Source organism: Macaca mulatta, chromosome 16 (genome assembly GCF_049350105.2).
Source record: "Macaca mulatta isolate MMU2019108-1 chromosome 16, T2T-MMU8v2.0, whole genome shotgun sequence".
Taxonomy (NCBI): domain Eukaryota; kingdom Metazoa; phylum Chordata; class Mammalia; order Primates; family Cercopithecidae; genus Macaca; species Macaca mulatta.
In genome coordinates, this window is record NC_133421.1 from 91,214,871 (window position 1) to 91,241,129 (window position 26,259).

At 61.3% G+C, this 26,259-nt stretch overlaps 3 protein-coding genes across 6 annotated transcripts; 2 read left to right on the plus strand and 1 right to left on the minus strand.

Moving 5' to 3' along the window:
- Positions 1–509: 509 nt before the first annotated feature.
- ACTG1 (actin gamma 1) lies at positions 510–3,334 on the minus strand. Its single transcript, XM_015120580.3, has 6 exons — positions 3,267–3,334; positions 2,769–2,897; positions 2,440–2,679; positions 1,728–2,166; positions 1,466–1,647; positions 510–1,373 (listed from the first exon to the last, which is right to left on the minus strand). Exons 2-6 carry the CDS (start codon positions 2,889–2,891, stop codon positions 1,230–1,232), a joined length of 1,128 nt encoding a protein of 375 aa, XP_014976066.1. The 5' UTR covers positions 2,892–2,897; positions 3,267–3,334; the 3' UTR covers positions 510–1,229.
- A 186-nt stretch (positions 3,335–3,520) lies between these two features.
- LOC144336058 (uncharacterized) lies at positions 3,521–6,986 on the plus strand. The gene is made up of 4 exons (XM_077973370.1): positions 3,521–4,137; positions 4,374–4,517; positions 5,634–5,838; positions 5,977–6,986. Exons 1-4 carry the CDS (start codon positions 3,914–3,916, stop codon positions 6,016–6,018), a joined length of 615 nt encoding a protein of 204 aa, XP_077829496.1. The 5' UTR covers positions 3,521–3,913; the 3' UTR covers positions 6,019–6,986.
- A 4,490-nt stretch (positions 6,987–11,476) lies between these two features.
- FSCN2 (fascin actin-bundling protein 2, retinal) lies at positions 11,477–25,479 on the plus strand. 4 transcript variants are annotated; one of them, XM_077973349.1, is made up of 6 exons: positions 11,477–11,838; positions 16,497–19,231; positions 23,752–23,908; positions 24,443–24,564; positions 24,942–25,109; positions 25,225–25,479. In XM_077973349.1, the coding sequence occupies exons 2-6, from the start codon at positions 18,406–18,408 to the stop codon at positions 25,428–25,430; spliced, it is 1,479 nt and encodes a 492-aa protein (XP_077829475.1). In that variant the 5' UTR covers positions 11,477–11,838; positions 16,497–18,405; the 3' UTR covers positions 25,431–25,479. The 4 variants fall into 4 exon arrangements, with proteins under 4 accessions (XP_077829475.1, XP_077829476.1, XP_077829477.1 ...); XM_077973350.1 differs by having other exon boundaries at positions 11,487–11,541; positions 16,477–19,231; XM_077973351.1 differs by lacking the exon at positions 11,477–11,838 and having other exon boundaries at positions 16,447–19,231; positions 24,875–25,109.
- The last annotated feature ends 780 nt before the right edge of the window (positions 25,480–26,259 follow it).

The window sequence follows — 26,259 nt, forward strand, 5'->3', positions numbered from 1 at the left end:
AAAGTACAAAGGGAACTCGCAGAGCCACTTACACCAGGTGTGGCAGATACTGAGTTCCAGGATTCAGTAATTAGCCAACTCCATGACTGCTGCACTCTTGACACAAAATGAAACTCTCATATCCCATGTCCACCTCAGGGCTGGGGGGAAACTGCTAGGAAGGCCCCTGCTGATTCAGATGGTTCTTAGCAGTTTTATGCCAAATATTTACCCAAAATGTCACTAAGTTATCTAGTTTTTCCCAAAAATGGGAAAAGCCATCTCAGGACTTCCTTCCCAGCCTTACGATGCCACCTCAGTAATTTCCAACACCCAAACTCACTAGGGTCGCTTTGTTCTTGCACTTTCGGTTTGGAAGAAACCGAATTGTTCAAATTATTTTAAGCCATTTTCTCATCAGTTCATGAAGCCAAGATAAGCAGCACCTTCCCCCCCACCAGACCACCCAATCTTTCCAAGTCTGTCTTTCCCAGCCCACTTGCTACTTCCCCAAACAGGAGCCAGTCATCTGTTACGGCAGCACTTTTATTTTTCCTTACACAATGACGTGTTGCTGGGGCCTAATGTTCTCACATAACAGTAGAAAACCAAAATTTGTTGTCATCTCTTTAAAGAATTGAGAATTGCGTACAAAAAAACCTTACATAAATTAAAAGGATGAATACATTTACAGGTGTAAATGCAAACCGCTTCCAACTCAAGGCAAGTAACAGCCCACGGTGTTCTGGCAGAAAACGTCAGCTAAGAAAACTGGGTCCTATGGCTTGGACTTTCCAACCCTGACAGACTGGCAGGGCAGAAACTGGTTCAGGAGCCCTTGCCAGCCTCTAGAGAAATCCCAGAACACTCAAGCCCTGACACATGAATACCCTGCACAGATCGGAGACTGCTGGCCATGCAGACTCACCAAGCCAGACTTGTCTTCCACAAGCACGTTCTGACCTCAGCCACGAAACGACCAAGCCACATGTACTAAAGGTTGAACTCAAAGATATGTACAGGGTATTAAACAAACACCAAGGGGAACAGTTAACTTGAATACACGGTCAAAATCAGCAACAAGTTCTACAATCCAGTGCTGATATCAGATACAAGCTTCAAGGACAATTTCTTTTCAAAGGCTTATTCCAGTTTCGTGAGGCTAGCATGAGGTGTATGCATTTGCCAAGGGCAAATTTATACTTCTGAATTAACCCATGCAGCAAATGCTACGCATCTGCTCAGTCCATTTAGAAGCATTTGCGATGGACGATGGAGGGGCCCGACTCGTCGTACTCCTGCTTGCTAATCCACATCTGCTGGAAGGTGGACAGTGAGGCCAAGATGGAGCCACCGATCCACACTGAGTACTTGCGCTCTGGGGGTGCGATGATCTGCAAAGACAGCCAGGCATGGCTTCAGCTCACACAGCGCCCCCAGTCAGGCCTCCAGAGCCAGGCAGAAGGCCACCAACCCCTCAACTCACCTTGATCTTCATGGTGCTGGGTGCCAGGGCGGTGATCTCCTTCTGCATCCTGTCGGCAATGCCTGGGTACATGGTGGTGCCACCAGACAGCACCGTGTTGGCATACAGGTCTTTGCGGATGTCCACGTCACACTTCATGATGGAATTGAAGGTGGTCTCATGGATGCCACAAGATTCCATGCCTAGGGAACAAAGCCCTCCCTTAGTGGTGCTGAGTTGCCCAGGATGAAAAGAGGAGAAAACTTTAGCTCACAACACCTACCCAGGAAAGACGGCTGGAACAGCGCCTCCGGACACCGGAACCGCTCATTGCCGATGGTGATGACCTGGCCATCAGGCAGCTCGTAGCTCTTCTCCAGGGAAGAGGAGGATGCGGCGGTGGCCATCTCCTGCTCGAAGTCCAGGGCGACGTAGCACAGCTTCTCCTTGATGTCGCGCACAATTTCCCGCTCGGCCGTGGTGGTGAAGCTGTAGCCACGCTCGGTGAGGATCTTCATGAGGTAGTCAGTCAGGTCCCGGCCAGCCAGGTCCAGACGCAGGATGGCGTGGGGGAGGGCGTAGCCCTCGTAGATGGGCACCGTGTGGGTGACCCCGTCGCCAGAGTCCATGACAATGCCAGTGGTGCGCCCAGAGGCGTAGAGGGACAGCACGGCCTGGATGGCCACGTACATGGCCGGGGTGTTGAAGGTCTCAAACATAATCTGAGGAGGAACAAGGAGCGGCTTAGTCAAGGACAGAGACCCACGGCCACCCCATGCTCACACGCCACAACATGCCGCATGCCAGTGTGATGTGTGAAGAAAAGAAAAGAACGCAGGCAGAAACCAAATGAGAAACCTGGAGACTTCAGGGAGGAAATGCCGGGAGAGGAACAGAGCCTGGAACAGCGAAAGAAACACTTAAATGTCAGAAATCAAGCTGGGCAAAAAATGACAAGGGAAACGACGGGAGCGCGGGCGTCAGCCGAGCCTCACCTGAGTCATCTTCTCTCTGTTGGCCTTAGGGTTCAGAGGGGCCTCGGTCAGCAGCACCGGGTGCTCCTCTGGGGCCACGCGCAGCTCATTGTAGAAAGTATGGTGCCAGATTTTCTCCATGTCGTCCCAGTTGGTGACAATGCCATGCTCAATAGGGTACTTCAGGGTCAAGATGCCGCGCTTGCTCTGGGCCTCGTCACCCACGTAGGAGTCCTTCTGGCCCATGCCCACCATCACGCCCTGCAGGGATTGACCCGTCAGCCTCGTCGGCGGCACCGAGCCCACCCCGCAACGCAGAACCCAGGAGCCCCGCGGTGCCCTCCACTCACCTGGTGTCGGGGGCGCCCGACGATGGAGGGAAACACGGCTCGGGGTGCATCGTCCCCAGCAAAGCCAGCTTTGCACATGCCGGAGCCATTGTCAATGACGAGGGCGGCGATCTCTTCTTCCATTGCGACCTGCCCGGGAAAAGACGGATTCAGGCGGGCGCCTCTCGAAGACAAACCCCACAGCCCACTAATGTTCCTCCGCGGAGAAGAGGCAGCTCTGCCCCAACCCCGGAGACACAAGCCTCCAAGACCGCAACCACCTAAAACCAGCGGCCGGAACTTTTACGTAACGTCCGCGGCTCGGGACTCTGCACTGCGGCCGGGCCCCGCCCTGGACCCCCGGCGCCCGCCCAACGCCAGTCCGCCCGGCCCGGCCCACCCCGCCTTTTGTTCCCGGTGAAGGCGCGGCGAGGCCTCCGCAGCTCAAAGCAAGGCCAGCCGGGGTCGAGAGGCGCAGGCCTGAGACATGCAGCTCAGGCCCCGGGGCGGGGTGCTTACCGGCGGAGGACTAGGACAGTTGAGCGGCAGAAGAACAAGATGCGCGAGCTGGCGGCGGCGACTGAGACCGTTCGCGGCCTCCCCCGCCGCTATTTAAGCGGAAGCGGCGCGCCCGCGCGGCCCGGCGGCGCGCGCGGCCCCAGAACATGTCCATATATGGCGATCTTTCCGAAAGCCGGGCGCCTATTGGCCCGCCCGGCAGAGACACGTGGGGCCCCGGCCCCAGCCCGCACCGCCTCCCAACGGCCCCGCCCGCGCCACCCCCGCGCGCTCGCGACCCTGCGCGGGTCGGCCATCGGGCGGGGCTGGGTCGGGGCGGCCTCCGGGGGTCGCCGGGAGGACCGAAGGGCTGACGGGCCCGGCCCCGCCCCGGGACTGTCGCGCCGTGGTGAGGGCGCGGCTGCGCCCCGAAACTGCCTGGCCGGGGCGGGGCCGCGCCGGAGCTGGGTTGGGTCCCCAAGGCCTGGGCCACGCTGCGGGGCTTTGCTCCCTGGGACGTCCCTGCGGCCTGTCCCCTCCGGCTCCACGAGGAGCCCGGGCGCCGGTGCCGGGCTGGGGAAGGGGCGCGGCGGGGGTCCCCGACACTCTGCATTCCTGGGCGCGGGGGAGCCCTCACTTCGCCCTGGTCCCCGAGCGCAGCCACCACTATGCAGGTCCTTCCACGGGACGCCCTGCCCCGGGTCTACGTTGTTTTGGAGACCGAGACCCCTTTCTGCCCGACTCATTCCTGCTCCTCAAATCACAGGCCCGATTGTCCGCAGGCGCGCGCTCCGGGTTGGGGCCACCCCGCCCCCTTGTGTGTTGAGGAAGTGGTGTGGAGCGAGGCCTTTGTTTCATTCTGGTCACCTGTAGACATCATAGGGAAACTGAGGTAGACAACGGGAACCCTGACTTTCTTGAAGGTCGGCTCCGCAGTCTCGGACGGTCGGGGGGATCCCCTCGTCTTTTTATGATGCTAATTAAGGGCAGGGGTCAGGGCTGCGTGGGTTTAGGCACTGGCTGGTTCGGGGCGCTCACTCCTTGCCCGGAGCGGCGCCGGTGCTTTGGTTACACACCCCGAGAGGCGCCCGGCACTACAGCTTCCTTGTGCACCGCTGGAATTTTCAGGGTTGGAGCGCCGGCCGCGGAGGGGTGGCAGTCAGGCCGCGCAGTGAGGCGACGGACTCGCCCGAGGTCGCGGGGCGTTCAGCTTGACTCGACAGGCTGGGGGACGGGGCCAGGGTCCCCACGCGGAGTGCCGAGCCCTGCAAGGTTAGCTCGCGACCCCGTGTTTGGGAGTGAGAACAGCGAGTCAGGCACGGCGGCCCGCCCAGCCCACCTGCGGGCTGCAGTCACCCCGGACGCCGAGCCCCGTGCCTAAGGTCCCCGTGCCCCAGGCCTCCCGCGGGTACTGAGCTCTCCAGGCCCAGACTCTCCGGGGACCCGGGCAAGGATGTCAGGTGTGTTCCCTCCCGTGGCGAAGCCGGGGCTGGGCCTCCAACAAACCCACACGGAGTCGCGTCCCTGGTCAGAACCACACAGCCTGCTCGATCCCCGGGTGGGGACTTCCACTTGGGGGGGGTCCCAAGATGCGACGTGCCCCATCGTGGTACACGGAGCGGGTGGGCAATAGCTTGCCCCTCCCGGCCTCCGGCCTCCTCCGAAGCTCCTTTGTCTGGGAAGTGCGGGGAGGCGCCGGCCCCGGGCGCGAGTCCCCGTCCCCCACCCTTCTACCCCACTTTGCGGACCCGAGGCGGCCAGGGTCATGGGGGCGGGGCTGGCGCCTCGAGACCCCGGGGTTCCCCGCCACCCCCAGGGCCTGAGCCGCAGGGAGGGGTGGGGAGGGGGCGCCGCCCCAGGCGGGGGGCGGGGAGCGACTTCCTCCTCTGCGGCCGCGTGACGCGGCGGGGGTCAAGGTGCGGCCCAGGTGTGCGGCGGGGGGCGGCGGCGCGGCCATATTTGGCAATTTCGGCGCCGCCGGAGCCCCGCCCGCCGCCGCCGGGAAGCCCGGCCCGGGGCAGCGCCGTCCCCGCCCGCCGCCGGCCCTGAGTCACGGCGGGCGGGGGGCGGAAGTAACGGACGGGGGGCGCCCGCCCGGCGCTCCTGGCCTTATTTAGTCAAGGAGGCCGCCGATTGGCGCGCGGGACAAAGGGGCGGCGGCGGGGCAGCCCCGGGGCGCTGGAGTGGCCGGGCGCCTCCGAGGGGTTGGGGCGGGAGCCGGGCGTGGGGGGCCTCGGAGCCTGGGGAGACCCGGGGCCGAGGGCGGCGGGGGATGCGGGGCTGCCTGCCCCTGGGAAGCGGGCGGGCAGCCGGAGCGGGCAGGGCGAGGCCTGGAGCCCACGGGGCGCAGGGGGCCGGACCGCGCGCTGTGATTTTTCTGTTTTGCAGCGGGGTCTCGCCCAAGGTCGCGCCAGGGCCGTCCTGGGCTATGCTCTGGGAAGCCGGTGGCGCAGGGTGGCCACCACCACCCTTCTGGAACCAGTGCCGGAGAGGGCCGGGCAGCTGGGCCTGGGGAGGGGACCGCATGGATGGAACTGGGGGGAGCTGGGCGGCCGCCGAGCCGGGAGAGTCAGCAGCTGCACTTCCGCCAGAGGTGGGTGTGTCCTTTGCATTTCCGGAAGGGAGACTTGGGGCTCAGAGAAGCGATGTGATTGTTCTTTGCTAGTCCAGTGCTGGCTTTGGTGGTTTTTATTATGAACTTGTTGTGTCTTATTTGTTTCGGCCCATTTAGTGGATACGACAACAGTGGCCCAGGGAGGTGTGGCAGAGCTGAAACTTAATCCAGGGCCTGCGCCCCCCACGGCTTGCACTGCCCCACCTCTAGGTCCTTGCTCTGTTCTTTCCTCTGCACCAGCTCAGCCCCTGGACTGTGGGTCACCTCCACACCTGTTGACAGGGCCCCCCAGTCCCCACCGCCATTTTATTTTATTTATTTATTTATTTTTGAGACGGAGTCTCGCTCTGTCGCCCAGGCTGGAGTGCAGTGGCCGGCTCACTGCAAGCTCCGCCTCCCGGGTTTACGCCATTCTCCTGCCTCAGCCTCCCGAGTAGCTAGGACTACAGGCGCTCGCCACCTCGCCTGGCTAATTTTTTGTATTTTTAGTAGAGACGGGGTTTCACCGTGTTAGCCAGGATGGTCTCGATTTCCTGACCTCATGATCCGCCCGTCTCGCCCTCCCAAAGTGCTGGGATTACAGGCTTGAGCCACCGCGCCCAGCCATTTTATTTTATTTTTGAGACAGTCTCACTCTGTCGCCCAGGCTGGAGTGCAGTGGCGTGATCTTGGCTACCTGCAACCTCTGTCTCGGGATTCAAGCGATTCTCGGGCCTTAGCCTCCCCAATAGCTGAGACTACAGGCATGCACCACCACGCCTGGCTAATTTTTGCATTTTTGGTGGAGACAGGGTTTCAAGTGATCCACTCGCCTAGGCCTTCCAAAGTGCTGGGATGACAGGCGTGAGCCACCTTGCCCAGCCTGGAATGTGTCATCTTCTCCCACTAAATGAAACGATGGACCCTGAACAGAAAAAGGAACAGTGGTGGAAGAACTAGCAAAACCCAAAGCCTCGAGTTTGGTCGTATTAAGGTTAATCTCTCAGTTATGCCAGTTGTCCTATGACCCTGTAAGATGCCAGGTTAGGGGACACTGGGAGTAGAGCATTGGGGAACCTTCCTACTGTCTTTGCAACTTTTCTGTAAGTCTAAAGTTATCCCATAATAAAAAGCTAACTTGAATCCAAGGCAAGCAAAGCTTACCTACTCTCAGCTCACCTCCCTGTTCTCCCGCACTGTTTTGGATAGATCAAGTACAAGATGATGGCCCTGTTTCCTGAAGCTCTTTCCAGGGCCTGGCTGGCTCCCTCGGGCAGGCCTGGAGTGGGCTCTGCCTCTTCAGGAACAGTGGTCCCAAGGCTGGTCCCGCTGGGCAAGGCTGGTTTCCTGCAGCTCGGCCTGGCTGCCTCTGAGTTTTGGCTCAAGGAACAAGCCCAGGGTCCCACGCTTCCGTCTCCTGGCTGGTGCCCAGCTTGGGGCTTGGTTCTCCTGCCCCACTGCGCAGACTGAAGCCCGGAAGGCTCAGCCGGCCGTCCCCCCGCCCCCACCCCTGCAGAGTCACTGGACACTCAGGCCTAGAGTCCCTCAACCCTACCCCCCTGCCCCACCCCACCCCTGCTGCTCCAGGCCTTCTGGAGACAGGATTCCCACTGCAGTTTACCTGAGGCTCCCCATCCCAGCTGTGCAGCAGGAACCAAGGAGGCCCCTGGAAGAGCCCTGAGCTGGGAGCTGGACACCCGGGTTCTGGGCCCGGCTCAGCCTTGTGCCTGCCATGTGACCTCTCTACCCCATTTCCTGTCAAAAAAAGAGGAGAGGGGTCAGCGATGTGAGATGTGTGGCCCATCAGGGGCTCTGAGGCTGCTTGCCCTCCTGTGTGGACAAGAAGTCTGGGGACAGGAGGCCGTCAGGCAGCCCAGCAAACCCCCCAGGCTTCTTGCCTGATGCCCAGGGGTTCAGTTTTTGGTGATGAGTAAGACGTGCTCAGCGCCTCCGTGTGTCGAGTGTGAAACCTGAGACGGGGCACCCGCTCCTCCCTCCGTTCCTAAGGGCATAGCCCCAGGCCCCGCTGTGACCCTCCGATGGGCCCAAGAAGAAGGCTCCTTTCCCCAGGCCTCAGTCCCCTCTGGCCTCCTGGAGACGCATGGAGTGGGGAGGGTCTGCTCTCCACCTGGCCATTGTGGGCCCCACCCCAGGAGCTCCTGCCCCCTCAGCCTGAAGTTTGTGTTTCCCCTCAGGGTGGTTCCTAGCTGCGGTCACAGATCGCAGGGGAGGAGCCAGAAGCGGAGATGAAACCAAGGAGCCCCCACCCTCTTCACAGGGCTAAAGCCAGAAACCCCCTCCCAGGCCACAGCCTGCCTCATGTGGTCATGCCTGCTCCCTGGCAGTGCGCATCCTGCAACCCTTCCCACCCCAGGGCCTGAGCTTCCACAATCAATCCCCATGTCCCAAATCCCTGCTGCTCCCAAGGCTACCTGCTGCCTGCGGGTAGGCTCTAAGCCTCTTCCCCTGGTGCTGGAGGCCCACAGAGTGGGCACTGCCTGTCCCTCCACTCCTTCAGCTCCCTGACCACCGCCTAGCTGTTCCTCTGCCCCCAAAGCTCTCCCACTGGCTGCCTCCTGGCAGGCCCCCATGCCACCCACAACCTCTCAACTCCCATTGATTATGACCTTGTTTCACCCACCGTCTGCCCTAGAGCATTGGTTCTCGGGGCACAGCATCCTTGTACCTCCACAGTGAAGCTGGTGCCCCCGTACCTGGCATAGCACCCGCCCCGCAGCTGCTTGTGCAGGAAGCCCAAATAGGGGTGAAATAGAGAGGGAGGGGGAGAGGAAGGCCAGGCCCATTCGGAGCTGTCTCCTTATCTCAAAAACGTGGAAGGGGCTGTGACTCTAGCGCTGGAAGGGAGGGGGTCGTTTTTGCTGACTCTCCCCACGGACCCTCCCCTGCCGCCCAGCTGGTCAGCTCCTCCAGCTCTCCCCGCGGCAGCAGGCCAGGGAGCGGCTGTCTTGACCAGGGTGCACGAGGCACCGAGGTGGGGGAATCGTGTTTAACCCGTCCAGCACCTCCTGCTCTGGCCTGCAGCTCGCCCGAAGAGCTCTGCACAGCGACTAGGTCAGGGCCTCGCCAGGTGTCCCCACTCGCGGGACGGCTGGCGCCACGCGGAAGGGGGAAAAGCGGGTCAGGGCGGGACAAGGGCAAGAGGCCACTGCTGTGGGCGCGCTGTCCCAAGGGCTGCCTTTGGTATGCGGAGAATGGAGGGTGCCGGGGGTCAAGCCCGGACTCTGGTCAGGGTATCCGAGCCTTAATCGCGTCCTCCTTCCCCAGCGCGCCGCGGGGGCGGGCACAGCAGGGCGGGTGTGGCTGGGGGGCCGGCACTGCGTGGCCGCCCTGCCCGTCCCAGCCCGGGAAGCTGGGACTTGAGCGGGTCTGCGTTCGGGCAAGGTGAACCTCGGGCTGTCTCTCAGGCCGGGCCCAGGGCTGCATGCCCTAACTTGGTGTGGGGTCGCGGCGGTCCAGCCCGGCTGCACGTCGTCTCGCGCCCCTTGCAGCGCCCGGCCCGCCAGTTGCTGCGTCCCCTCCCCACACAGTCGGCCTTTCCTGACCCCCAGGTGCTCGCAGGGCGCGGGCCTGGGCCTCAGCTCCGCGCACTCCGCCGGGGACGCGGCACCGGGGCTTCGGGTGGGCTCAGGACCCGCACTCAGCACGCACCTCCCCTGCCGAGCACTGTCTGGCAGCGGGGACGCACCCCCAGGACCACGCGCTCGGAGGCCCGGGGCCGGGAGATAGCGCCCGTGGAGTGGGCCCGGCGGGAAGGCCGGGAATGGCGGGCCGGTGTTGTTCCCCCGTGGGCCGCCAGGTGGGTCCCGCTATCGCCGCGAGGCCGCACCTGCCGCGCTGCCGGAGCCCGCGCTTGCCCAGAGCGCCAGGAGGGACCCCCGCTCCTCCCTCCGGCCACTGGGCGGGGCCGGCCGCTGAGTCACCGCCGCACACCCGACGGTGACGGAGGCAGGGCTGCCCGGGGAGCGGCCGGTGACCTCAGCCAGGGCTGACGCGGAAAGGTGGGATGGGGTCACCCAGGGCAGTGGATGAGGAGGTGGCCCGAGCCTCCACTCACTGCCCACCCCAGATGTCCGAGGTCCCGCCGGTGACCAGGGACAGAAGGCAGCCACAGAGGGCCCCAACACGAGGACCCTGGCCCCGGGTGCGGGCGTTGATCCGGCGCTCTGCTCCCCCAGCAGATGGCCCCTGCTAACCACCACTTCCAGAAAAGGAAAGGGAGGGGCTGAGAGGCTGGTTGGAGGCCACACAGCAGAAAAAGGTGGCTCCTTCCAGGGCTGGAGCGGGGGGACTCAGAGCTCTCACTACACACCCCTGCTGGGGACAGAGGCTTCTCCTGCTTTCCCAGGACTGGGCCAGGCCTTGGCAGGGACCTCCCCAGAGCGGTGCCCCAAGGGGGCTGGGCTGGCTTCAGGAAAGTAAGAGAGGGCACTGCCTGATAGGGGATGTCCAGTGCCTCACCAGGGCAGTCACACTTCCCCCTGGAGCCGTGGGGACACAGGAAGTCTTGCGGGAGGGGCGGGGGGAGAAGACAGACGCAGGAGGTGACCCTGAAGGTGGAGAGGCCCGAGCTGGGGTCACATCATGACTAGGGAAGGATAGCGGTTGGCCCAACCCATGTGTCCACTTGGTCTGTGGGAGGGAATCACCCTAGGGAGCCCCCTATGCCTGGCCCCCACCCACCCACACACACCTTGGACTCTCTTGAAGGTTAACTGTGTCCAGCACCTTGGCAGGCCCCATTTCCTCCAGTCCTTAGGACAAGGCATCCTTTGGGGGCATCACCGAGCTGGGAAGGTGAGCCCCCGAGTCAGTGTTGAGTCAGTGTTGAGTTTGCATATCGGCAAGTGCCTTGAGCTCACACCCCTGGAACTGGCAGTTTGGTGAGGGATGGAATTGCAAGTTGAGAACTGGCCTGGGATTTTGAAGGCTTAGCTCCTGTCTCTTGCTGGCACTGCTGCTGATGAGAAATGAATGTCACTGGATTCCTGATCCAGAGTCCAGGTTTTGTGTTTCTCTAAGAGCCTTCAGGCTTTTCCTTGCTGATCTAAAATTGCTTAATATCCCTGGTGATGCTTTTGCATTCATTGTCTTGGCTACTTCCTAGGCCCTGTTCTTGGTAATTTTCTTGTATTATTTCTTTTACAATTTCTTTGTTTTGTTTTCTGTTCTTCTGTTTTGGGATTTCTGTTAATTGGGCGTTATACCTTCTGGATTTATTCTCTAATATTCCAGTTTTTTCTTCTGTCTCTGTTTTTAAACTTTCTGGGATATTTCCTTGACTTCTAACCCTTCAGGGGAATTTTTCTTTTCTTTTCTTTTTTTTTTTTTTTTTGAGACGGAGTCTGGCTCTGTCACCCAGGCTGGAGTGCAGTGGCGCGATCTCCGCTCACTGCAAGCTCCGCCTCCCGGGTTTACGCCATTCTCCTGCCTCCGCCTCGCCCGGCTAGTTTTTTGTATTTTTTAGTAGAGACGGGGTTTCACCGTGTTAGCCAGGATGGTCTCGATCTCCTGACCTCGTGATCCGCCCGTCTCGGCCTCTCAAAGTGCTGGGATTACAGGCTTGAGCCACCGCGCCCGGCCTTCAGGGGAATTTTTCATTTTATTTATTATGGTTTTTAACCTTTTGATTTTTTTTTTTTTTTTTTTTTGAGACGGAGTTTCCCTCTTGTTGCCCAGGCTGGAGTGCAATGGCGCGATCTCAGCTCACTGCAACCTCCACCTCCCAGGTTCAAGCGATTCTTCTGCCTCAGCCTCTCTAGTAGCTGGGATTACAAGCATGTGCCACCATGCCCAGCTAATTTTTGTATTTTTAATAGAGACGAGGTTTCTCCATGTTGGTCAGGCTGGTCTCGAACTCCCGACCTCAGGTGATCTGCCTGCCTTGGCCTCCCAAAGTGCTGGGATTACAGGCATGAGCTACCGCGCCTGGTTTGTTTCTTTGTTTGTTTTTTTGAGACAAGGTCTTACTCTGTCATCCAGGCTGGAGTGCATTGGCACTGTCTCAGCTCACTGTAACCTTGACCTCCCAGGCTCAAGCGATCTTCCCAGAGACATAGATTTTTGCCATGTTATCCAAGCTGGCCTTGAACTCCTGGGCTCAAGCAGTTCACCTGCCTTGGCCTCCCAAAGTGCTGGGATTACAAGTGTGAGCCACCGCACCCAGCCTTTGTTTTGAAATTTCGAACTTAACTAGTTTTAAACATCTTGACACATTTGCTGATCATTCTCCTTCTATTTCTGAACCCTTTGGAAGCAGGTTTCAGGCACGATGCCCTTACTATTTCAGTGTGTGTTTGCTAAGAACAAGGATGTTTTCTTCTGTGAGCTGGGTGACACCACGATGGTGGCCACGTGCAGAGCCCTTCTCACTGTAGAGTGATAAATGGTCCATTTCTGTTTGGTCCCAGAAGTCAGAGGTAGAGTTAATTCCTTGCCTTTCTCCAGCACGGTTCCCGGCACACAGTAGGTACTCCCTGAGTGCCTGTGATGGTGGGTTCTTGCATGACTGGACTTGCAGGTGGATGTGGCATTACACGTGGGCAGGGCATATGCGGGCCTGTGTCTAGATGCAGGTGGACAGGGACTGGGCAAAGGCTGCCACCTGCAGAGCTGTGGGCTCGTCCACGCCAGGTGTCCATGTCCGTGGTGTGCACCTGTGTGTAAGTCCAGCTGGGCTGTAAAGAGCCATCTCTTTTCTGAAAGTTGATCTGTTGGTCACTCTAAGCCCCAAGCAGCCAGGGGCTAATGGGGTCTTCATGAACACCCCTCCTGACCCCCGCATGTGCAAAGGTCCTGGGGCTCAGGGGTCGCAGGCTCCATCGCCCCAGTGGTTGTGGGGCATCTGGGCTTGTCAAGACACCTTTGCTTCTGCCCTCAGGGTCCCTTTGGGGACTTTTGTCCTTGCTGGGGTCCGGAGTTTTCTGGCAAGGCCTAGGGTCCCCTGCCAGGTGCTCTTCCTCCCCTCCCCTTCCAGGCACAGCCCCCCACCAGCACCTTATGATTTCACAGAAGACAAAAGCCAGGAGACTGCGTGGGCTGTCCGCCCTGAGGGTTCCAAGGGGAGGCTCCAGAGCACCAAGCCATGAACCCCAACTACAATTCAGGAAGCTGCCTGCGGGGAGGGGGAGGGAGGGGGGTTCTCTCGGAGCAGGCAGGCAGCCACGCTGGAGAGCCCCTCCCCAAGCTCTTCATTCCAGCCCTGCCCTGCCCCCTGCCTTGCCTATGGAGCCTGTCACCCTAAACCCGGCCTCAGTAAACCAACCCAGGCCAGAGAAAGAGAAGTGCGGCCCCCTTGCCCGTGTAAGTGGAACTGCAGCAGAGCCGATAGCTCAGCCATGAAAAAATCATGAGGTCGCCAGGCTGCAGGTCTGTTCTCAGGAACAACACCCGGGGCTGGGCCCCTGGGACTTGGGGTGCTGGGCCGGCAGTGAGGACATCAAGGCACGGTGTGCCCAACAGGGTGGCCCTCACCTGGCTGCAGGGCCAAGGGGACAACAGAGCCTGGGCAGGGGCTTGGCACGGGGACGAGGAGGAGGGTGGAGTACCTGGAAATCACCGGAGACAGGGATGCCAACAGGAGTGGCAGCAGTCAGGGCCTGGCACTGAGGCAGGGGCTCCTCCGATGCCTGCAGGGAGGGCTGCAGGTGCTGCTGGCCCAGGAAAGGCATGGTCCGCAGCCGCGGGGCTGCCCCAGGGCTCCATGTCCCAGTTTCCAGGGCTCCAGGCCAGCAGGGTGAGGAGCGACCTCTCCCCCAGCTGCACACAGGCAGGCCTGTGCCAGCTCACACCACCAGCACCAGCACTGCAGGGCACCCAGCCTGGAGCACGTGCCCGGTCACCATGGCAGCAGACAGCGTGCCAGCAGGAGCCCAGGCTGGGCTCTAGCATCCAGGATCAGTGGTCTAGGCATGGCGGGGGGAGGGGCTGGGGTCCTTCCCCTTGTAGCACCAGAGGGGCCAACTGGGTGAGAGGGAGGGGAAGGGGGACCCTGCGGCGCCAGGACTGCCCGTCCACCGGCACCTCAGAAAGGGAACGATGTCCTGAGGGCTCTCAGGAAACCTGAGGGTGGACACCAGGGGCCGGTGGGGGCGCATGGCTTCCTGGTCCTGCCCTAGCTGGCCTCGCACTGAGAGGGATGGAGGCTGAGGCTCGGGCCTCAGGGGAGGCTGTCGGGGGATTCTGATGGCTGAGGCACTCCTTGTCCTCTGGGCTCAGGCGAGGCCAGGAAGGCTGTCACAGCTGGCTGCTCCCTGGACCAGGGGATTGGGGGTACTGCTACCCCAAACAGCCTCTCAGTGGCCACCAGGACCAGGCACCCCCTCCTAGGTGCAGACCTCAGCTTTGGCCTCACTGGGCGTGGGCTTCCACCCACCAGCGTCCGAGGTGGGTGAGGGTGGGGCGTGGAGCTCTCCCCACAGTGCAGCCCGCACAGGTCAGGGTGGCAGGTGCGTGTGTACCCCCTGTGAGTGGTTGCATGGCACCTCTGGAGGTGTGACCACAGGGCTTGGTGGGGGTCAGTGGGAGGGGTGCTCCCTGTTGCCTGAGAACGCTGCGGGGGGCTAAAGCGCCCCAGCCCACCACATGCTCTTTTGAGTTGCGTATGTCTGGAGTATGAGTGGGACCCTGGAAACAGCCTCCCTTGGGCAGTGTACAACCTGGGCTCCCTGCTGGGCAGCCCTGAGTGGGCTCTCAGGCTGGGATCCAGGATGACACTCCCAGGGTCCAGAGCTGGCCCAGCAGCTGGCCCTGCTGGCAACCTTTGCCCACCCTCGTCCATGAGCACCTTCACACACACGCACACCACACTCGTACACATGCATGACGCTGCACCCATTGGCAGAGGCTCAGTCCATCACACAAGAACCCGGCCCTGTGCTGGGGTCCCAGCTACTCAGGAGGTCAAGGTGGGAGGATCGCCTGAGCCGAGGAAGTCGGGCTGCCATTGGCCAAGATAGCACCACTGCACTCCAGCCTGGGTGACAGAACAAAACCCTGTCTCTAAAATAAATAAAAAAGAACCAGACGGCCAGGCACTGTGGCTCACGCCTGTAATCCCAGCACTTTGGGAAGCCGAGGCAGGTGGATCACCTGAGGTCAGGTGTTCAAGATGAGCCTAGCCAACGTGGTGAAACCCCATCTCTACTAAAAATACAAAAATTAGGCCGGGCGCGGTGGCTCAAGCCTGTAATCCCAGCACTTTGGGAGGCCGAGACGGGCGGATCACGAGGTCAGGAGATCGAGACCATCCTGGCTAACACGGTGAAACCCCGTCTCTACTAAAAAATACAAAAAAAACTAGCCGGGCGAGGTGGCGGGCGCCTGTAGTCCCAGCTACTCGGGAGGCTGAGGCAGGAGAATGGCGTGAACCCAGGAGGCGGAGCTTGCAGTGAGCCGAGATCACACCACTGCACTCCAGCCTGGGCGATAGAGCAAGACTCCGTCTCAAAAAAAAGAAAAAAAAAAAAAAAAAGGCTGTCCCCAGTGGTTCATGGCTGTAATCCCACCACTTTGGGAGGCTGAGGAGGCCAGATTATGAGGTCAGGAGTTCGAGACCAGTCTGGCCAACATAATGAAACCCCGTCTCTACTAAAAAATACAAAATATTAGCCGGGTATGGTGGTGGGCGCCTGTAATCCCAGCAACTCGGGAGGCCGAGGCAGGAGAATCGCATGAACCAGGGAGACAGAGGTTACAGTGAACCAAGATTGCACCATTACACTCCAGCCTGGGTGACAGTGTGAGACTCCGTCTGAAAAAATAATAATAAAGAACCAGACTCCCCACATCCAACAATCTCAGGCACTTATTAAGTACCTGCTGTGTGCCAGAAACCTTGCTGCGGATCCAGAGGAAACAGTCCTAGCAGGTGGCTGGGCAAGAGTCTGGGGTCCTGAGGTGGAGGCAGGAGGGGCTGGAATCCTTGCCAACGGTGTCCCTCCAAGGAAGCCCGGCCCAGGCACCCACCCTTTAGTCGCCCTCCCCTGGGGCCTGAAAGTCCCCCTGAGCTCACACACCTGGGTCAGTTCCAGGCAGCCCCACCCAAGGTGGAGCTGTGAGGCCCCAGAACTGAGAGGCCGCCATCATTCCTGGCTCTGCCACTGAGAGGCTGCCCAGAGCCAGGCCCACTTAGCACCTGGCGGCCAGGCGTCCTCCCGCTGGGCACCCGATGCCTAAGCACCCTGCCAGCCCAGGCAGTGTTAATGAGGCCGTCATGCCAATCAGAGGGACAGGCCGCCTGGGCTCCTTCACAGCCTGGCTGGGCGTTGGGGAGTGGAGGTGAAGCCGGTGTCTGTGTCTGTGTCTGAGGCGGGGGGACCATGAGCACAGCTGCCCCTCCAGTGTCCCCTACGACTCACAGACCAACTGAGCTGTGCCCTCACAATCCAACGGGAGGCTGGGCACAGTGGCTATGCCTGTAATCCCAACACTTTCAGAGGCCGAGGCGGGCAGATCACTTGAACTCAGGAGTTCGAGACCAGCCTGGGCAACATAGTGAAACCCCATCTCTACTAAAAATACAAACATTAGCCGGGCATGGTGGCAAGTGCCTGTAGTCCCAGCTACTTGGGAGGCTGAGGCAGGAGGATTGCTTGAGCTCGAAGGTAGCAGTGAGCCAAGATTGTGCCACTGGACTCCAGTTTGGGCGAAGAACGAGACCCTGTTTCAAGAAAAAAAGTTTAAAAAAAGATCCAATGGGAAATTGAAGTGCAGGCAGCACCCCAGCTTGTGCCCCTAATCCAGAGATACTTCCCTGGCATCGGTGCTAGGCCTGGGTCCTCAGTTCCCTTGAAACTGTGGGAGAGAGTGTGTGGGCATCGTCTCTGGGGAGGGGGTGTAACCCCAGACTGCGTCTTCCTAGGATGGTGCCTGGCACATGACCTGGTTTCGCACATAGTTGGTGCCTCATAAAAGCGTGTGAATCACAGAGGCGGATGAGGCTGGCGCACAGGGAGAGGCAAGACCAGGCCCTGGCGTCGTGGCGTGCACCGTGCCCTAGGCGGTATTTGAATGTGGGAGTCTCTCTGCCCCCACCCGGGCCCTGAGCATGGGGACAGTGAGGACAGGTTCCTTTTCCTCCCGTGTCTGCAGGTGCCTGGCACGGTTACTATCCAGGGCTTACAGGACAGAGGAAGAGTCCCTGAGTCTGTGCACAGTCTGCCACCATGGCCCCGCCCATCTCTGGGGCCCACAGGTGCCCAGCCCAGGCCCCTTGCTTTTGGCTAGACTCCTGCCATATGGGGACCCCCATGATAGCCGTTCAGGAGACGGGGGGCCCAGGAGGTCAGGGATTGACTCCAGGCCATGACCGGAAGTGCCCTGCGGCCCCTGTTCCCAGTCCCCAGGGAGATCTGAGGGTCACATGCTGTTATGAGGAAGAGGACACCAGGTTGGCCCTGGCCCAGGGTGGGCAGCTCTGGTTTCACTACTTGGCTCTGAGCCCCTGAGGCAGGTGCGGGCGCCAGGCACGGTGAGCAGGGCCCAGTGCCCCTCAGGCTCTGGGGAAGGGGTGCAGCTAGGCAGCCCAGAGCAGGGAGGGGCTGGGGACAGGTGTGACCACTTCCAGTCTCTCCCAGCCTGCTGGCCTTCATCCTCTCCCAGATTCCAAGGGTCACCGCTGGGAGCATGGGGTGGACAGCATCCCACCAGCCTCCTGGATGCACATCCGTAAAGACTCCAAAGTGAAGTGAGGCTGGCTTCACTCCAGCTCACAGCAGAAGAAGGGGCAGCCTCAGGACCAGCGACTTGCTCAGAGTGCACAGGAGTGTGCCGGGGCCAGGCCAGACTGGGGCCTCTGACCCTGACCCTTGCCTGTAGGGCTGCACGGCCACTGTGTTCCACCTTCCAGTGTGGGCGGCAGTCCAGTGCGCGTCATTCTGGGGCCTGAGCAGCGTGGCCAGAGGCTGGCCTGGGGTGGAGATGACCTGGCTGTAAGTTGTGGGTGGGGTCCTTGCTGTGCTCCTGGCAGCAGGAATCAGAGAAGCAGTAACTGGATCCGGCTGAGGGCCTGGCGGCCACCGAGGGTACACGCGGCGATCGGGTTGCGGCCAAGCCGTGAGCGTTCCACCGGGCAGCTCTACATCGGGAAGGGCTGGCCCAGGCTGGGAGCCCACACGGGGTTGGAGGAGGTGGGCAGGAACGAGAGAGGCCAAAAGGTGCAGGGCCATGAAGAGGGGCGCTGGGCCTACGCTGTGAGGAAACAGGGGTCAACCCTGCCCTCCAGCCCTGCGGGCCCTCAGGCTGTGGACTCTGTGCAATCCAGGAGTGGCTGAAATCCAAGCTCAGAGTAATGAAAAGGACTGCTCCTAAGCTGCACATCTCTGATCCGCTCTCCCCGCCCGCCCTCTGCTGCCCGCGGGCCCTCTAAGAGCTTCCCAGGCTGCTGCCGCAGGTCACAGGCGGGTCAGAGCACACAGGGGGTCCATGACGCCGGCTGGGTCTGGGGGCCGTGGGCCAGCTGAGCCGACCTGGGGTTCTGGGGGACCGCGGGGGCCGTGAGCACTCAGAGGGAGCGTCCCAGGCCCTTCCGGGGACCCGGCCAGCCTGAAGATGCCGACCAACGGCCTGCACCAGGTGCTGAAGATCCAGTTTGGCCTCGTCAACGACACTGACCGCTACTTGACAGCTGAGAGCTTCGGCTTCAAGGTCAATGCCTCGGCGCCCAGCCTCAAGAGGAAGCAGACCTGGGTGCTGGAGCCCGACCCTGGACAAGGGTCGGCTGTGCTGCTCCGCAGCAGCCACCTGGGCCGCTACCTGTCGGCAGAAGAGGATGGGCGCGTGGCCTGCGAGGCAGAGCAGCCGGGCCGTGACTGCCGCTTCCTGGTCCTGCCGCAGCCAGATGGTCGCTGGGTGCTGCAGTCAGAGCCGCACGGCCGCTTCTTCGGAGGCACCGAGGACCAGCTGTCCTGCTTTGCCACAGCCATCTCCCCGGCCGAGCTGTGGACCGTGCACCTGGCCATCCACCCGCAGGCCCACCTGCTGAGCGTGAGCCGGCGGCGCTACGTGCACCTGTGCCCACAGGAGGACGAGATGGCTGCGGACGGTGACAAGCCCTGGGGCGTGGACGCCCTCCTCACCCTCATCTTCCGGAGCCGACAGTACTGCCTCAAGTCCTGTGACAGCCGCTACCTGCGCAGCGACGGCCGCCTGGTCTGGGAGCCAGAGCCCCGGGCCTGCTATACGCTGGAGTTCAAGGCGGGCAAGCTGGCCTTCAAGGACTGCGACGGCCGCTACCTGGCACCCGTGGGGCCTGCTGGCACCCTCAAGGCCGGCCGAAACACACGGCCCAGCAAGGACGAGCTCTTCGACCTGGAGGAGAGTCACCCTCAGGTGGTGCTGGTGGCTGCCAACCACCGCTACGTCTCTGTGCGGCAAGGTAAGGAGGGCACAGGTGGCGACCCCCTGAGGGGTGCTGGGACCCCCCTGCTTCGGGAAAGAGGACGTGGGCGTCTCACGGGGAGTGGCGTCGTGCGGCAAGGTAAGGAGGGCGCAGGTGGCGACCCCCTGAGGGGTGCTGGGACCCCCCTGCTTCGGGAAAGAGGACGTGGGCGTCTCACGGGGAGTGGCGTCGTGTCTATGTGTTCGCATGTTTGTTCTGGGCTGGGGGTCCATGTGGGACATGTGTGGCCACTCAGGGTCGGGTGGGTGGGCCTCTGGCCATGTCCAGGGGACCCCCACTGAGGGGTGGTGGCTTCAGGGTCAGAGGCAAGGGTTCCTGGCCTTTCTCAGCATAGCTGGAGAATGTCTCAGCCAAGCCCTGGGCAGCTGCAGAGTCTGAGACTGGAGAGGTGTGGGCCAGGCGATGGGCAGTGCCCAGCAGGGGCAGGAGGCCTGACCTGGTGCCGTGAGGGGCATGTGGGCAGGAGGCTGTGGGGGGCCCATATTTCCCCTTCTCTTCCTCCACCCCATTTTCCGGACTTTATTTATTTTTTGAGAGGGAGTCTTGCTCTGTCGCCCAGGCTGGAGCACAGTGGCGTGATCTTGGCTCACTGCAAACTTCACCTCCCGGGTTCATGCCATTCTCCTGTCTCAGTCTCCCGAGGAGCTGGGACTACAAGCGCCCGGCACAACGCCCAGCTAATTTCTTTGTATTTTTTAGTAGAGACAGGGTTTCACTATGTTAGCTAGGATGATCCCGATCTCCTGATCTCGTGATCCGCCCTCCTTGGCCTCCCAAAGTGCTGGGATTATAGGCGTGAGCCACTGCACTCGGCCGCATTTTCTGGACTTTAAAGGAAGTTGGGGAGGGGCCCAGGGTAGGGCGGGGATGGCACCACCATGTGCCTGACCAGTGGAGCCTCATGTCCTCAGGAGTTGGGGGGTTAAGGTCAGCTCCAGTGCTGGAGGACACAGTGGGCAAGCGGCCTCACCCGGGGCCTGGGCTCCTGGTGGGGAGGCACCTCCCTCCCCCAGTGGGGCATGGCCTGGCTCTCCCCAGTTCCTGGGTCACCAGTTGCCTCCCTGCGTGACTCCCTCCACCGCCTGTGGGGTGAACCCCAGCAGTTCCTCCTTCCCCACTAGCTGAGCTCTGAGGCAGACGCCCTGGCCCGGGCAGTCACTACCCACCTGGGCTTCTGGCTCCATGCACCCCAGAGTGGATCTGAGGTAGTCTGAAGAGGCAAGGTGGGGAGAGCCGGGTGCATGGAGCTCCTTCTCCCAACTCGGGTCCCTCCAGACCAGCATCAGCTGGGCAAGGAGAGCTCCCCTATCTCCTGGCAGCTCCCAGATGCCCACCAAGCCCCTGCCCTGACGAATGTCCAGGCCCCCTGGGCACACGGATACTCTGAGGCCAGACAGCAGAGGCCCCACCCTGCACACTGAGAGGGGAGCCTGGCCATGGCTATGGGGTCCTGCACCTGCAGTCAGTGCCCTCGGGCCTATCCCAGCAGTGACAGGGTCCCAGGAGTGAGGGTTCAACTGTGGATGCATGGTCATGGGCCTTCCTTCCCATCACAGCCCACAGTCCAGCTGCAATGCCTGCTGGCCTGGGCCTAGGCCCGGGCATGTGGCCATCCTTAGGAGGTTAAAGGGGGTAAGTGGGACAGTGGTAGTGAGAATGCTTCCTCCATGGGAGCCAAAGACACTGGACCTTTAGCCATTTGTAAGTGGACAGCTTGGGAAGCAGACTCAAAGCGGCAGCCATGGCAGTGGCCATGGCATTGGTGGTGTGATGTGGATGGTGGCATGGAGGTGGAGGTGAGGGCGGTGGTGACAGTGTGGTGGCAGCGGCGACGATGATGGTGATGGTGATAATGGTAATGGTGATGGTGGTGATGGTGATGATGGTAATGGTGATGGTGGTGATGGTGCTGATGGTGATGGTGATGATGGTGGTGATGGTGATGGTGCTAATGGTGATGGTGATGGTGATGATGAAGGTGATGGTGATGATGATGGTGATGGTGATGGTGCTGATGGTGATGGTGATGATGAAGGTGATGGTGATGATGGTGATGGTGGTGATGGTGATGATGAAGGTGATGGTGATGATGGTGATGGTGCTGATGGTGATGGTGATGATGGTAATGGTGGTGATGGTGATGGTGATGGTGGTGATGGTGATGGTAATGGTGATGATGGTAATGGTGATGATGGTGATGGTGATGGAGAAGTGCTGATAGTAAGAGTGGTGGAGGGATGGGGACTGTATGGACCATTTTTCAGTCTCTTGATCCTCAACCACCCTGCATCTGACCCCATTGTCCTTTTGAGGGGAGAATCCCCTACTCAGGACTGGCTCCCATCTCCCACTTTACAAGCAGGAAGCAGCGCCACTCACCTCCCTGCCTTCAGCCGGGCCAAGGGTGAGGACCTGGCCGCCAGGTGTTTCACGCTCTGGATTGGCGGCCAGTGCTGTGGGGAGTGGGACGTGGCGTCTCAGTCCTGGGGCATGGAACCCCCCAGCTTCCAAGGCAGCTGCAGCGTGGGAGGTGCCATAGTGTCCCCCACCCGGCCTCTGTGGAGCGGCCACATGGCAGGCCCTTCATCGAGGCATCTCCCTGGCTGGGCAGCCCCTAAGCCTCTCTTCCCCCTGGGAGGGGAGTGAGCACCCAGGCTTGCATGTATCCCCCCCCCATCAGCCAGAGCCTGCTCATTTCTGCTGGCAGACAGCATGGCAGGCAGTGTCCGATGCTGCCAGTAACAGAAAACTGGCCACAGGCTGGCTCCAGCAGTGACATAATCATCTGAAACGGGAGTCCAGAGCCCTGGGCATGGTGGGTTCCCAGGCAGCCACCATCACCCGCTCAGCAGCTTCCCTGGGGTCCTCTGTTCTTACTTCTTTGCTGAACCACTCTCCTGGGTCAGCTCTGACCTCAGCCTGACGCCCTCACGGTCGTAATGTGGCTGCTGGTATTCCAGGCCTCACATCCAGGCAGGACCAAGTCCAGAGGAAAAAGAGGCACTGGCTCTGCTTGTGTCCTCTCAGGAGTAAGAACACTTCTCCCCTAAGTCCTAGGAGACACTTCTTCACGCTCATTGGCCAGAACTGAGTCCCCCAGCTGCTCAACTAGCCCCTCTGGAGTTGGGTAAAACCAGTGTTGCCCAGGCCAATGCCAGCTGCACTCCTCTCCTATTTTGAGGTCATTTCTCTGGAAGCAGATGGCTGAATAAGGCAGCCCCAGACAGCATTCTGTCTGAAGGAGGTGTGGGGGCAACACTAGGGACACCAAAGTGCTGGTCCGGGAGGCACGGTGGCGGGGGCAGCCCTGCGATGCTGTGGCTTTACCCCTACTCTTCCTTCAGTGCCCGCAGGGACGGCGTTCCCACGCCCCTCATGGGCCCCTCCTCCTGAGGGGTCCTGCTACCCCCGGGCACCATGTCAGTGTTGCCCTCCACTGGGCCCAGACAGCTGCTCTTAGCTCAGTATTTGCCAGGATATAGAGCTGGTGGCAGTGGGGTGCTGGCACGAATGCTCGGCCACAGTGCAGGGGACATGCTGGGCGCTCCTCTGCATCTGATCAGTGGTGAATGTGAGAGAGACCCCAGCCTGGGGTGTGAGGGGCAGCTTTGGGGCTCTCAGAAGGGAACAGGTCCCAAGCTCTCTGGCACAGTCATAGCCTGGTGCCCTCTCCCCTGGGGACAGAGTGGGATGGGATCTGGCCCCACCCTTAGGCCCTGTGGGGCTCTGCCCACCACTCCCTCCCAGTCCCCAGCTGGACAGGCCACCAGAGTCCCTGGGCCTCGTGGGGGGCTCCACAATTTGATACATCACTCCCAGTGGCCAGTTGCCATGGAAACAGGGAGGTGGCTTGTGGGAGGAGCCAGGGACTCAGTTCACAGAAGATCCTGGGGAGGCTCTGGTGTCTGCTGTCCCCATGCTGGGCATGGGTGCCCCTCCATCCCCTCGCAGGAACCCCAGATGGAGCCCAGGGCAGTCTTGTCCTCCCCCAGGGGTCCCGGGAGACCAAGCACAGATGGTTGGGGCTTCTGCAGAGGTGACAGGGACCAGCCCCTGCCTGGTGCCCAGGGGTGCCCCCATCACCATCCCCATCCCCACCATCCCCATCGTTAGGTCCTGCCTGTGCCCACCCAGCAGCTTAGGGTGAATTATAAATAGAGGCTGGTGTAAGCCCTGGGTCAAGAGAGCAGGGCAAGGAGATTACCAGCTGATTACTGATTAGCAGAGAGTGGGGGCTGTGCCAAGCAGAAGGGCCTGGCTCCTGGGGGTGTGGAGGGAGGTCACGGCTCCCTTGGGGACAGTGTGCAGGGTCCACAGACGGCACACATGGCCCTGGGGCAGGGTTCCCAGGCTCTCTGAGAGGTGCCTTCCAAATCTTCTCAAGAGATTTCTAGATGAGACCCCTCTGGCTTCAGGGGTGCCCCCAAAAGCATGCCCCCATCCCCTGCTCCCTACCCAGGAGAGGCGTGAGGGGCTTCCCCATCTCCTCCCTCCAGGGGTCAACGTCTCAGCCAATCAGGATGATGAACTAGACCATGAGACCTTCCTGATGCAAATTGACCAGGAGACAAAGAAGTGCACCTTCTATTCCAGCACTGGGGGCTACTGGACCCTGGTCACCCATGGGGGCATTCAGGCCACAGCCACACAAGTGTGAGTGCACACATCCCTCCCTCCTCCAACATGCCCGTTACCACCATCACCATCCCCACCATCATCGCCATCCCCATGACCATCATCTCCATCTCTACCATCACTATCATCCCCATCCCCATCTCCATCCCCATCCCCATCTCCATCCCCATCCCCATCATCTCCACCATCATCCCCATCTCCATCCCCACCACCATCCCCATCTCCATCCCCATCCCCATCATCTCCACCATCATCCCCATCTCCATCCCCATCCCCATCTCCATCCCCATCTCCATCCCTATCTGTATCCCCATCACCATTCCCATCACCTGCACCATCACTTCCGCCACCATCACTGCTTCGGCTGTGAGGACTGCCGTGGCAGCTCAGAGAGGAAAGCCCACTGGGGCCAGGTAGCTCCTGATGGTGGCGGGTGTGTCAGTGTAAGGCAGGCTCCTGTTCCACTCCTTGGAACCTGAGGAGGATAGGGAAGAGTTACCCTGCACCCCCATCTCCTGCTGTCCTGAGGAGACCTTTCGCTGCTCCCTCCAGTTCCGCCAACACCATGTTTGAGATGGAGTGGCGCGGCCGGCGGGTGGCACTCAAAGCTAGCAATGGGCGCTACGTGTGCATGAAGAAGAATGGGCAGTTGGCGGCCATCAGCGATTTTGTGGGTGAGCACTCTGCCTGCCAGGGACTGGGGCAGGGGCTGTCTCCACCCAGGGACAGCACCTGCCCAGACACCCCATCTCCACCGAGAGCTGGACCCTCCCTAGCCCGTGGAACGGCTGCTGTCACGGAGTCACACTTGCTAGTCAAGATAACCGTCTTGGCAAGGGAAACAGTTAGGCCCTTAGGGGAGTGTCCTTTCCTCCGCTGCCGGGAACCTCCTAGGCCTTTTCTCCACTGCCGGGAACCTTGCCAAGGCCGCACATGAGGCAATGGCAGGCCTGGGCCCCTAAGTCCAGGTGTGGCGCTTCCCAGGCCCCCCCCGGCCTGGACAGGGAAGGTGGCGGGGGCGGCAGCGCAGCAGAGACGCTCTCCCTGCCAGGCAAAGACGAGGAGTTCACTCTCAAGCTCATCAACCGGCCCATCCTGGTGCTGCGCGGCCTGGACGGCTTCGTCTGCCACCGCCGCGGCTCCAACCAGCTGGACACCAACCGCTCTGTCTACGACGTCTTCCACCTGAGCTTCAGCGACGGCGCCTACCAGATCCGAGGTGCGCGGCGGGCAGGGTGGGCACGCAGGAGCGGGTCGCGGCGGGCAGGTTGGGCACGCAGGAGCGGGTCGCAGCGGGCAGGTGGGCACCCCGCCAACGCCGTCCCGTCCCCCAGGCCGCGGCGGCGGATTCTGGTACACGGGCAGCCACGGCAGCGTGTGCAGTGACGGCGAACGCGCCGAGGACTTCGTCTTCGAGTTCCGCGAACGCGGCCGCCTGGCCATCCGCGCCCGGAGCGGCAAGTACCTGCGCGGCGGCGCCTCGGGCCTGCTGCGCGCCGACGCCGACGCACCAGCCGGGACCGCGCTTTGGGAGTACTGAGGCCGCGCCCGGACCAGCCTATCGCGCATTAAACTGTGTCTGTCCCGCAGCTGCGCGTGGGCTTTCGGGTGCCGCTTGAGGGTCCTGCAGCTGTAGGGGGAGGAGGCCCACAGTTCCCCACAAACCAGAGTGCGCCCACAACCTCCCAGTGCCCAAGGACTTGCGCCCAGGAGGTGGCCTTGTGGATGGGCAGGGTGACAGGGCAGGGTGACCCAGGCCGGTGGAGGTGGGGCGGAGGGGAGGTCTTGAGGACGTGGGGAAGATGGGGGCTGGGGGTGGGTGGCGGACTGAGCCTGGGTGGGGTGAGGCCAGCAACACATATCACAGATGACCTCACTGGACACCACCCCTCCCCAGCCTAGGTCCTCAACCCTCCCTAGCCCCTGGCAACCCCTTGCTCTCCCCCTGACTCTCAGAGCAAGACATGGGCACAAGCGCTGGACAAAGGTCAGAGCCAGAGGCTCCTGCCAGGGGGGCAGAGGACATCCGGGGAGCACAGCGCGGATGGGACCGTTAAGGGGTGCGGGCCCGCCCTGGTGGGTGGCTCACCCGGCCCCCGCTCTCCCAGCAACACAGGCCGTGGCCCCACTGAAAAGGCCGGATTTGGAGTGTCACCAGGGGGGCCTTGCTCCCTGAGATGTGGCGACCACTGAGGGAGACAAACCCTGACTCGGAGCACCCCACGGGGCCCTCCCACTCCACGGAGAGGAAGGCGGGAGAGCCAGGCAGTGGCCCCAGGCCTCCCAGACACCCCCGTGGAGCAGAGCCCTCCTCAGGGGTAACTGGGTCACAGCGAACACTTTTTCCTTGGAGGCCACCCCCGTGCTGG

Bases quoted from the DNA above. Each gene is read 5' to 3' on its own strand.
- ACTG1 (XM_015120580.3), bottom strand. From the start codon at position 2,891: ATGGAAGAAGAGATCGCCGCCCTCGTCATTGACAATGGCTCCGGCATG. The intron at 2,680-2,768 runs GTGAGTGGAGGG...CAATCCCTGCAG, and splicing joins TCGGGCGCCCCCGACACCAG to GGCGTGATGGTGGGCATGGG. The intron at 1,648-1,727 runs GTAGGTGTTGTG...TTTGTTCCCTAG, and splicing joins GTTCCAGCCGTCTTTCCTGG to GCATGGAATCTTGTGGCATC.
- LOC144336058 (XM_077973370.1), top strand. From the start codon at position 3,914: ATGCAGGTCCTTCCACGGGACGCCCTGCCCCGGGTCTACGTTGTTTTG. The intron at 4,518-5,633 runs GTTAGCTCGCGA...TCTGTTTTGCAG, and splicing joins GGAGTGCCGAGCCCTGCAAG to CGGGGTCTCGCCCAAGGTCG. The intron at 5,839-5,976 runs GTGGGTGTGTCC...CGGCCCATTTAG, and splicing joins CAGCTGCACTTCCGCCAGAG to TGGATACGACAACAGTGGCC.
- FSCN2 (XM_077973349.1), top strand. From the start codon at position 18,406: ATGCCGACCAACGGCCTGCACCAGGTGCTGAAGATCCAGTTTGGCCTC. The intron at 24,565-24,941 runs GTGAGCACTCTG...TCTCCCTGCCAG, and splicing joins GGCCATCAGCGATTTTGTGG to GCAAAGACGAGGAGTTCACT. The intron at 25,110-25,224 runs GTGCGCGGCGGG...CCCGTCCCCCAG, and splicing joins CGGCGCCTACCAGATCCGAG to GCCGCGGCGGCGGATTCTGG.